Source organism: Lactuca saligna, chromosome 8 (assembly GCF_052625555.1).
Source record: "Lactuca saligna cultivar CGN05327 chromosome 8, ASM5262555v1, whole genome shotgun sequence".
Taxonomy (NCBI): Eukaryota; Viridiplantae; Streptophyta; class Magnoliopsida; order Asterales; family Asteraceae; genus Lactuca; species Lactuca saligna.
Window position 1 is genome coordinate 16,868,559 of NC_136424.1, and position 12,399 is coordinate 16,880,957.

The window sequence follows — 12,399 nt, forward strand, 5'->3', positions numbered from 1 at the left end:
ATGCTTGGAATGAGATGTCGTTATGAGGAATGGTACAAAAACCCATAGATTAATAAGTTATTGAGAAGGAAAACCCAACCTAGTTGACTGGAGATCCCAAAATCTAGTTTCAATGGGAAAACCTACTTGCATATAATATTTGTGTCACTGTGGGGGTTAACCCCATCCCATTCCTAAAACAAACAATGATGCAGGTTGAGCTTATAGTCGTGGATGATAAATTGGAAATCATCATGAATTAGCTTTTAATGATTATTATAGAATCACCTATGTGAGAGAGAAGTTGGGTTGCTTCAAAAGGAATTGTATGGACACATTTCTAAGAGCTCTTACAGAACCAGGAAAGTGTCCATGACTATAACGGGCACATCAATGAGAACCTAACTAGGTTAGGGAGAATCATATGAGACACATATTCATTATTTACACAAACGGTAGAATAATTCAAGGGCATCGAGTCTACTGGTCTACTAGTAAGATAAATATGTATCTTAAGGGAAGGTTCAAAGGGTTACACCTACCTATCCTATGCATGATTCAACTGTTGTATTTTATCTAGGTAGCTTGAAAATGCTGATCAATTTTCATTCATGTGGGGGATTGTTGGAAAATTGGTGTTAACCAATTTATAAAAATGAGTTTTCCTCATTTTTTAACATGTCCAAAATGGATTTAATATGAATGAAAAATTAATCCTTAAAGTAAGGGTATTGGAAGAAGTAAATAAAAAAGTTTAATGGGTGGGAGAAAGAAAAGAAAAGTTCAGGAACCTTTCTTGCAAATATTTCTTTCTTTTGTAACTAAAATTGTAATTAATATTACAATTTAATTACATATTAACACACATTAATCTTTGTGATTAATAGAGGTGTTTAAATGGGAGGTTATAGAATGTGTAGTATAAATATCACTACTCTAAAACCATTTGAGTACACCAAAAAAATGCAACAAAAATCTCTTCTTCCCCACTACATCGTCTTCTTTTTCTAGCTATATTAAGGATATAATCCAGGCCTATTGAGGGTTCAGATGGTCTAGAAGAACCACTTCAGTTGTATCTTGGGAAACAAACACCCGGTAGCGACGAATTTATTTTTAAGGACAATGTGTTAAACACGTGTCTTAGTTTTTCTATTTTCTTGTTTGTTTTCATTTATTACCGGAATATTATTCCTACAAACATCCCTAACATGCTTTATTGGAATGGATTCTCCATTAGGAATAGTAACAGAACAAGTATCTTCATTTGGTTTGAGGGTTCTTAATAATTGCTTATGTGGAGTAATATGTTCACTAGCACCCGAATCAATAATCCAAGAATTAAGTTTTTTGTTCTTACCAATCATGTTTGCCTTTGGAGTGTTGGTAGTGGTTTTCACTACTTTTAACATCTTTATGAGAGTTTCATATTCATATTTAGTGATGGATGATGAGCTTTTTTTTTTTTTTTTTTTTTTTTTTTTTTTTTTTTTTTTTTTTTTTGTGATAGTGGCTGCGTAACCTTGTACCTTTTGTTTACCGTTTGATTTTTTGAGTTTGATGTGTTTGTGTTCCATCATTGTGGATAGCCAACAAGTTCAAAACAACCATCAACGATGTGTCCCCTTTTTTTGGCAATATAGGCACCATCAGTCATCATTCTTTCCTGTTTTGTTGCGATCACCTCATCTGAAATTTCCAGATTTTACGGACTGCCGAGGAGTGTTCATTCCTATCGCTTGAAACGCAGAAGTCTCAACGTTGCTGTTTCAAGAAACTCCAATCTGTCTTTGTTGTTCGTCTTAGTTAACAAGATGATATAAATCATTCAAAGTGGGGAATGGACTAGTACTAATAATTTGTTTTTTTTTTTTTTTTTTTTTTTAATTTCATTAAACTCTTCGTTTCATTCCATGAGAAAATCATATAATCGTTCCTTGTCTCGTAGTTTGACAAGTTCTTTATTGATCTCACATTTACATCCATTGCAGGTACATGAAGGAGTTTGAGTGATCGATTGTATTTCGTCCCAACCACTTCTAATTTTAGTGTAATAGCCCGACAGAATCATGCTTTCTTGCTGAATCATTGTGATTGCCCATCTTAGTTAGTATGCTCGTGGGGTATTTTCTTTGACAAATCTCTCCTTTAGGTCGATCCATATGTCACGAGCAGTAATAACATATTTCACACTATTTTTTTTATCTCCTTTTCCGTGGAACTTACGAGCAATCCCTGCACCATAGCGTTGCATCTTTTCTAGTTGGTCAAATCAGCCAAGTCTTCTACCGGCATGGGAAGAGTTCCATCGACGAATCTGATCTTGTTCTTGGCGAAGAGTGTATTGGTCATCTCAGTCTCCTAATCACCATAATTGCCATCGCGTAGGAGATTCCCCCATGAAATTCTGTCCGGGATGATTTACCAATGTGAGGAAATAAGGGGAAAAGATGCTGATGGTGGGTTTGTCTCCTGAATTAGAGGGTTGACCTCCTTCGGTCACCATTGTTTAGATGTGAAAAAAAACTAGGTTTGAGAACCCATGTAATGCTCTTATACCATAATAAATCTGAATATAAAAATTGGTTTTTAACTTAATTGAAAAACAGGAATACATGGGATTATTTATATTGTCCAATCTAAACAAATTATGATAAGGAATCTAATACTTTGGGACAAAGAAAACTAATAAAAGGAAATAAAACTAATAGGAAGAAAGTGATAAACGTATTCCAACAAAGTTTTTTTTGGGGAAAAAAAGTTGAAGGTTGTTTTGGGAAAAATAGGGTCTTTTATGATATAAACCACATAAACTAACTAAACTATTAAAACAATAACAATCAAAGGTCGTTGGCCTAACAGTCTGAAATGATTTTCTCAACTGAGAGGTCATGAGTTCAAGTCTCTTTGGAGAAACATGTATTAATATGGGAGTAGATTGGTTTTCCTTAAAAAAAATTAAAACAATAACAAGAATTAATAAAACTTACATTATGGCGATCTAGCATGCTATTTTAGTCGAATATAACTTTTTGACATTGGTTTCATCTATTAAAGAATTTGTTATTTTATTTGAGTTGCTCAAATTAATCAAAATTAAGGTGGTATAATTTGTTCTACTACATTCATAAAATCGTACTTTCAGATATAAAAACCGGGCCGATTGGCATGGATTGGCATGGGGAATACTTTCTTCGACTACCAACATTTTTTGACTGTTTAGAAAATATGATATCAGTAATAAAAATGGATTTTTATAGAGTATGAATGATAGATAACATTAATAACATATAAAGAACAACAAAATATTAGTAAGAAACAACTTCATAAAATGATTAGTATAATAAGTTATTAACTCTAAGTTAATAACAAGAATATAAATATTTCTAATAGCATATATGTATCGAGAATATAATTATATTATTGTAATCAAGGCAATATATTTTTCATAACATTAAACATCATATATGGTTTTATTCTGGCGCAATGCACAATAATCTTGAAATTAAGAGTAAATTAAGTACACTTTCAAAGTCACCACAATAATCTTGAAATTAAGAGTAAATTACATGGATGGTCCTTCAGCTTTTTAGTTTTTCCCTGATATGATCCCTACGAAACCTTTTTCCCTAAGATGGTCCATACGGAGCAAACCTTGCACACAAACCGTCCTTATGACCAACTTTGTTAAAATATCCTGTTAAGTATATGTGAAAAGATGAAAATGTCATTTATTTTTATTTTTTATATCTATTTTAATATGTTATTAACCTGACATAAAAAAATACGGCTCTGTCTCTCTCTCTCTCTCTCTCTCTGTCTCTCTCTCTCTCTCTCTGTCACTCACTCACACACACACTCTCTCTCTTCTCTCCCTTTCTCTACCTGTGACTCTCCCTTCTTGTTTTTCTTCACCACTGGCCAAGGAAGAGGATACCAGCCACCAGAACTTCCCCTTCTTTCCTTTTTCTGTTGCAATCCATCTCCACAAACACCCCCTACGGATGTTGTTGACCCCATGGATCTCTACAGCCCTGCCAAAAAGGCTTGGTCACCAGAAAAATGAACTAGAAGAAAGGAGATTGTTGCCTCCGATCTGGCCCCCTTCACCTCCACCCCCAAACATCGTATGTTTTTGTTCTGCTTGATCCTCGCCTCCCCTTCTCATTATGTTCTATTGTTGGACAAAGAAAGAAGAACCGATGAGGGAGCTGCCAGAGTAGCCCTTCGCAAGCATCGTCGTCGATGTGAAAACCAACGCTGCCACCTTTCCCTCTTCCTCCTCTGATGGACAGAACAATTGGTGACCATTCCTTCCATTTTCTCGGCGACTCCTTGACCCTTCGATCCAGTTGCTTCCTTTCCCCCTCGATCGATGGTCGCCGGTGACGAGAAAAGAACCACAGAGGGTCATCGGAGGTTGGCTCCTCCTCCTCGCAATCTACTTGACCACCGAAGCTTCCCACTCATTGCTTTTCATTTGTGTTTCTTTTTTTGCTTCTTCGATCAAACAATAAATGGGGAACATTTCCCCATCGTTTGTGTTGTTAGATCTCTAGTGGATCTACCATCAATACCTGAGCTAAGGATGAAGGAGGGAGAGAGAGAGAGAGAGAAAAAAAAAAAAGAGAGAGAGAGAGAGAGAAGCGAGAGAGAGAGAGAGAGACCATTTATGGACAAAGAACAAAGGATATTTTCGTCATTTACAATTCGTGAACAGAGTTAGTCATAAGGGCCTTTTATGTGCAATGTTTGCTACGTAGGGATCATCGCAAGGAAAAGTTTTATAGGGATCATATTAGGGAAAAACTGGAAAGCTAAAGGACCATCCGTGTAATTTACTCTAAAGTTAATAATAAACTTGACATCGGCAACAATTATGTTAAATCTTACCGAACATCCATAGCAACAAAAAAAAAATTAGTTAGCGATTTTGAATTATAAGCCAATCAACCTGTAGTACAACAAACAAACACATAGTGATTGTAAATGACAAGGTTTGTAATATCGATTTAAATATTTGGAGAGAATGGTGACGAAAGAGTTGAAAACGGGTTTCGTATAATTAGTCGTGTAACCATGTCAATGTTTCCAAATTCTCATTCTAAATATTAAAAAGATAAAGAAAATTCTCTTTGTCGGATTAAATTTGAAAAATCATTATTATCCAAATCCGAAATACCATATAACCCAAATTTCGGATAATTTCAAAAAAGTCATTTAAACACCCCTAATAAAATGAAAAATTAAATATTATTCTACGTATCTTTCTATCCATATAAAATAATAAAATAATAACAAATGATATATTTCGATAAAATTAATTATATTTTTGAACATTTATCATCATCTACTTGCAAATGAAATGTAATAGAAATAAAAGTAAATAAATGTGCTCTTGAGTTGATGGAAATGATTAGACAAAAGTTAGTTAAAAAGCAGTCCTTGGTAACCTTCCGACATACTATCTCTCTCTTTTCAAAGCCCCGATGGGGGTGTTGGATGCTCTTGAAAAGATTAGACGTTGATTTCTATGTGGTGGATGTGACACTAAATCCAAAATCCATTGGATCTCATGGGACAAAGTTACAACGCCTATTGATAAGGGTGGACTGGGTGTAGGATCATTGCGTACATTAAACATTGCACTTCTTGTCAAATGGTGGTGGAGACTGAGAGAAGATCAATCTGCTCTTTGGAGTTAGGTCATTAACGGGTTACACAAACTTACCAGACGTGTTGCAGATCAATTGTCAAAGAAAGGAATTAGTGGTGTGTGGAACAACATCGCTGGAGTCACAACGGAATTGAAGAGAGCTGATTTGGACTACAACTGTATTATAAAAAAATTAATCGGTTCGGGTAATTGCACCTTATTTTGGCACAACATTTGGTGGGGAGATGAAAAGTTAAAATCAAGATTCCCGGAATTGTTCGTCTTGGAAAGTAATAAATATTGTTTGGTTCAGGATCGTGTAACACCAAGTGGGTATACTTGGGATTGGAATGCTAACCCTTGGTCGGAAAACCTAAATCAGAATCTTGGGCATTTGTTGACTACATTGGAGCCATTTAATCCATCTTCTGAGCCAGATACATGGCGATGCACCCTTGGGTCTGATGGCATATACACGGTACAAGCCTTGCGGAAAAAGCTTGACGAAACTACCCCTGCTATACCAGGTATTAAAATACATTGGATGAAGGAGGTTCCACTGAAGGTGTTATGTTTTATATGGCGGGCAAAATGGGGACGAGTCCCATCGGCTCAAGCATTGATCTCTAGAGGTGTCAGTAATATCTCTCCAAATTGTGGATATTGCAATCATACCGATGAAAGTGCAGATCACATCTTCATCCATTGTGACTTTGCCTCAGCCGTGCGTGAATGGATCATGAGATGGTGCGGTGTAACTCTTGGACCCATTAATACCGTAGAGGATCTGTTGGATTTTGCATCTAATTGGAGTCAATGTCCCAAGAAACACAAGGTTTTTATGATGATCTGTTACGGATTAATTTGGTGTTTATGGAAAGCTCGCAACGACATAATTTTTAAACAGATGAAGGCAAGCCCTATCAAAATAATGGATGATATACAAGCACTGGTGTTCTTCTGGTTAAAACAGAGGGGCTCATTGGGGGTTATTAGATGGTGTGATTGGTGCATATCACCATATGCTTGCTTGTAACTTTCTTTAAGTTTAAGTTTAAGTCTTCTTTACTTTTAAATTGCACTGTACTCTCTTTTGTTGGCTTCCTCTGGTTTCTTGCTAGTGGTTGCCCTCTTATATAAAATTGTTTAGCTGTTTCCAAAAAAAAAAAAAAGCACATTTCCCTTCTAACACGAGACATTGATGAAGGTGAAGGTGAAATGGAAAGACAAAAAAAGTAATTTTAGCACATTTTCCTTCTAACAGGAGACGTTGATGAAGTTGTTCCTTCTAACAGGAGACGTTGATGAAGTTGAAGGTGAATAGTCGGGGCAAAAAACCAGCTAATTAAGCACATTCCCCTCATAATCCGCCGAAAACGGTGAGGATGGATTTGAGCATTCTTTTGTCTTCCTTCCCCTTCCATTTTATTACTTTCCGTCCAAACTAAAATGAATTCAATGTGTTTGGGTTTTTTCCACCGCTAATTCAAGAGTTTTTTTGTTTTTTCTTTTTTCTTATGTGGATATATAATTTCTTTTGATATTTTTCCGTTTATCTAGTGAGCTGAACCCGAACATCTATACAAATACATAAGGACGACTAAAATATTATTTTTCAATACTTACTAATTGAAGCTAGCTAATCGGATTTAAATAAAAAACTCACCAATCTTCATAATGAATAAAAGAAGACTAATCTTTTAGGTCAACCTTCTTATTAATTAACGGGCATGCAAAAACTTATATTTTGAGTTTTTTTATGTCAAACTTATTACTTTTTGATGCAGAAATTTGACAATGAGTACTAAATTAATTAAACAACAAGCAGCAACTTTTTTTTTTATATAGATTAATACATAATCCATTATAAGGTTCGTAAAATTTCTCCTGAAAAAAGGTAAAGTTCGTACATTTTGAAGTTGAGAATTTGTGGCATTGACGCTTTGAAAGTGAAAATTTATCTAGACTACTTTTTAAACATTCAGACAAAACCATTGTGTGTATATATATATATATATATATATATATATATATATATATATATATATATATATATATATATATATATATATATATATATATATATATACCACTAGAAGCCCTTACAACCACAAAGAGACATATAACTTGATAAACAAGCATGTCGAAAGAGAGTTTTAAGGGGTTATATGTTCGTATCAAGCCTTTTATGCTCATGATCTTCTTACAAACTTCATATGCTGTTAATGGTTTAATTGTCAAGTCAGCCTTAAACAAGGGCTTAAATCACTATACTTTTGCTGTATACCGCAACGCTATTGCAGCTCTTTTCTTCAGTCCTTTCGCTTTCTTCCTCGAAAGGTATGTGATTTCACATGCAATCATGTATATGAATCCGTTATTTTTCCTTCTTGTTATCATTTCTTTGCGGATGCAAACAGGAAAGTTAGGCCAGAAATGACAGTTTCCATCTTCCTGAAGATCATGTTACTGGGATTACTAGAGTATGTATTCTATATTCTGTTTTTTCTTGTGTAAGAAAGGAATTCTAAGTTTTCAAGAATCAATGATTTTGCATGTATTATCCTCTGACTGATGCTTGATATTGAATCACAGACCGGTGATCGACCAGAACTTGTACTATGCTGGAATGAAATTTACAACGGCGACTTTTGCTACATCTATGTGCAACATCCTTCCTGCCATTACCTTTTTCATGGCTTGGATGTTTAGGTATTCTTCTTGTTCCTCAGGCAAGTTTCTACGTACGTGATTATATCAACTTTAGTAAACTTTTGCCAATAATGTGAATAGGCCTTTATATATTCTGAACCTTAACGGATCGATTTTGTATACCACCGTGCACCAAGTACTCTTTCAAGCTTCAAAGATATAACAAGAAGAGAAACCTTTCTTCGCAACATTTTCTCTTACAAATTAATATAATATTTTGTGTTTTAAACCCGTTTCGATAGGAAAGTAGCATTGATAATATATAATCCCAACAAATGTGGTCTGATAATTTCTTTATTTTGGTAGACTTGAGAAGGTGAAATTAAGGAGTTTACATAGCCAAGGGAAGATCATAGGGACAATAGTGACGATTGGTGGAGCTATGATAATGACATTAATAAGAGGCCCTGCAATTCTATTTCCATGGACAAATGATCATCATCATCATCCTCTTCATCATCAATCTTCGGTGAACACCATGAGTACTCAAGATCAGATCAAGGGATCTCTCATGATCACTGTCGGTTGTTTTTCCTGGGCGAGTTTCGTCATCCTTCAAGTAAGTCTTTAGTCCAAAATTCTAGCTAGTTCATCATTATATTCTAAAAAATAGATGAAGAGAACAAGAATTTCATAGCGGATGATGTCAATTTTGACTAAACACACAAATAGAAATATTTCATGATGAAAAAACCGTCACAAGATATATTTCCGTCACTATTGACATGTTAATTAAGAGCATTTATATGGACAATATATACTAATTTTTATGTTTCTTGGGTGGAAAAAGGCAGTGACATTAAAGTCGTACCCAGCTCAGCTTTCCCTCACAGCGCTTGTGTGTATGATGGGGACATTAGAAGGTTCCATACTTGCACTTGTAGTTGAGAAGACCAATGCCTCAATCTGGTCAATTGACTGGGATATCAAATTATTTGCCACTGTTTATGGTGTAAGAAAAAAAATATATTATCCTTCATACCTTCACATTTTATTTGACATTATAATCTATTATCATTTATCAACGTCATATCAATTTATAATAACTAAGAAACAAGCTATATGTGTAAAAGAAGTTACAATATGTTTCTCTTCGTGAATTATCTTGTCACATGAGATCGTGATTATTTGACTAATTTTCTCTAACATGGATGAAGGGAATAATGTGTTCCGGATGCGCATATTACATTTCGGGTGTGGTAATGCAAGAGAGAGGACCAGTTTTTGTGACGGCTTTCAGCCCACTTGGCATGGTTATTATTGCCATTTTGGGGTCTTCCATTTTAGCTGAGAATTTGAATTTGGGAAGGTATATTTAAAAATATTTATCAGTCTCATGTATTTCTATTTATAACGTTAATTGAAGTATATTTTATTTTATATCTTTCTAGAACAACCAAAAGCAGTTGAACTTTATACAAGTATATACCAAATTAATGAAACTTTCTTTCCCACGTACGTTTAATGGAGATTAATTTTCTGAATTTTGGTTTGTAGTGTTGTTGGAGCGGTTGTTATTGTGGTTGGACTATATTTGGTTATATGGGGGAAGAGCAAGGATCAAAACAAACAAGAGCTTGAGTTGTCTTTAAATAAACAAGACATAGATGGTCTGAAGACGATGACGTTTAAACACAATGTTGATGTCATTAATTCTGACGGAAAACCATCTACTGATCTTGAAGTAGTTTAAGGACATCGTTTACATCATTTATTATTTTTGTAGGATCAATTGCCCACAGACCCCCAAGTCAATTGGGTTGATCCATAAACTCACTCAACTAATTTCAAATTCTTGCTCAACCGACTTTTGTACATCAAGTGGTTGACTCATTGCTCTTGTTTATGTTCCCCATAATCCTTCGACTAATTGTAATAAGAGTTAAGGGTGTACTCACAACTTACAACTCATTTTTTTTGTCACGTCAGCTTTCCATTCAATCACATTTCGGTCATCAAAAGTTAGGAAACGGGAACCTTTCACTTTTATTTTATAAAAATAAAATTAATTTAATTTTAAACTTTATAACTAAAAAATAAATAGAATTAATTAAAAAATGATTAATAAACACCAAAAATTAATAAAAATAAAAATATTTCATCACTTAAAAATAAAAATTACATAATAAAACTTAGAAAACACAACCAAAAATTAGATAATATGGATAGGGCCTGTACTATTATAAACACATGATACATAACCGACCTTGGTGGAACCATGAAAAAGTTTTGAGATATGTGGTAAAGATTCGGGTGAATTAGGGACTTCGACCACATGCATTGTGTCAAATAAGAGTCATGAAGAGTTTAAAGCATGATAATAGACGATTGGAAAAATTGACAGCTTTGACTTTTTTTGTCAAAGTCAAACAAATAATATAAAATGAAAATTCTTTGGTTTACATTTAATACGTGTTGGGAATTGAGCTTATATCCATTAACTGTTATTGGTAGTGAGTTAGAAGCACCAAGGAATGAAAAAAAAATTGAGCTATAAAGTTGATAAAAAACAATTAGCTAAAAAAGGGACATGTTTGACTTTTGGTAAAAGTCAAATGGGACAAGAATTAGAACTCCATATTCATGATTAAGAAAATTAGTTGAAGTTAGTAATTTGGGAGGAGCTTATGTTATAACATACGAGTGATAACTTCAAGTTACAAGCAAGTGGATTGAGAAAAGAATGGAACAGAATCATGAATTCCATCGTTAGATGAAAGAAATATTGGGATATGATTGACAACCCTAGAATGTGGCCCAATGAAATAAATGGAGAAATGGTGATATGATGATGAAATCAAGATAATACTAGAAAGTGCGGACACGACAACTTGGGAAGGAGCATGATGTTTTGACTCAATGAGCTCTTTTAGGATCCTAAGGAGTTGGCAACCGGATGAAAATACTATCATATGTTGAATGTGATGGTAGCTATGGAAGAAGGGTGTCATTATAAAACCAAGACACTAGTAAAAGGCAATCATTGATACGTTAATCTAATGTACTAGAATTGTGATGAAAAGTTGTAACATCCGGACTCCTAGGTATATTATCTATTTATTTATTTTGAGGACTATTGAGAAACTCGACGAGTTGGTTCTACAACTCGTCGAGTAGAGTCGCATTGTGCCACGTGGGATTAATAATCTACTCGACGAGTCAGAGAGTTGACTCGCCAAGTAGACAATGTGAAGTGAAACCCTAAATCCCTGGGTTTAGGGCCTATATAAGGATACTTATAGCCTCATTTACAGCTAACCAACTGCTTAACCTTACTGTGTGAAACCCTAAACAAGTGTAGTGGGATAAGAGAGTCTCCAAGCTAACCTTGAAGGATTTTAATGCATCTTTAAGGAGGAAGAGGATTTTGTTCAGTAAGGAACAAGAAGAAGCTGTTGCGGTTCACTGCATTTCATCCAGAGCTTCAAGAGGAAGGTAAAAAGCTTGAACCTTTCCCTTTTATTTGGTAGATTTCATGAGTTTAAGAAGTTAGGGTTTTCATCACATTTTATTTGGGACTTCGACAATACTATGTTATCTAGAGGTTTAAACCTCATATCTCGACCTTGTGAGGTCCCTAGAGCCCAAAGGTCCCACCTTTACTCATCCATGTGAGGAGTATGGTGTTTAACACCTTGTGAGAACATGTATTGGTAGATTGGAGCAAAACCACCATGCATGAGCGTAAAGATCGAAGCTTTACGTGAAAATCGAGTCTTAGGATGGTAGATATAGTGTTTGGAGTGATAGATCTGCATTAAATCGTCTGAATGAGAAATCAGATGGAAGGGACTCGTCGAGTCCATGAACTGACTCAACGAGTCAGTTAGGGTTTGTCCCGATGAGCTGGACCATGTGATAGCTCGGCTAGTTAGGGGTTAACTCGACGATCTAGACCTTCGCGAGACTTATGAGGAACAACTGGACTCACCGAGTCTCATGAGTACACTCAGCAAGTCAGGTCAAACTTGGACTATTGACTCAAGTTGACTTTAGGGTTTGGTTAACATGAGTAATGGAGACCATGGAGGGGTAAAATGGTCTTTTACCCA

General features: G+C 35.0%; 1 protein-coding gene across 1 annotated transcript; it reads left to right on the top strand.

Moving 5' to 3' along the window:
• The first annotated feature begins 7,746 nt into the window (after positions 1 to 7,746).
• On the top strand, positions 7,747 to 10,258 carry LOC145011088 (WAT1-related protein At2g39510-like). The gene is made up of 7 exons (XM_078969716.1): positions 7,747 to 7,975; positions 8,056 to 8,118; positions 8,231 to 8,347; positions 8,654 to 8,906; positions 9,138 to 9,299; positions 9,505 to 9,656; positions 9,845 to 10,258. Exons 1-7 carry the CDS (start codon positions 7,776 to 7,778, stop codon positions 10,038 to 10,040), a joined length of 1,143 nt encoding a protein of 380 aa, XP_078825842.1. The 5' UTR covers positions 7,747 to 7,775; the 3' UTR covers positions 10,041 to 10,258.
• Positions 10,259 to 12,399: the final 2,141 nt, after the last annotated feature.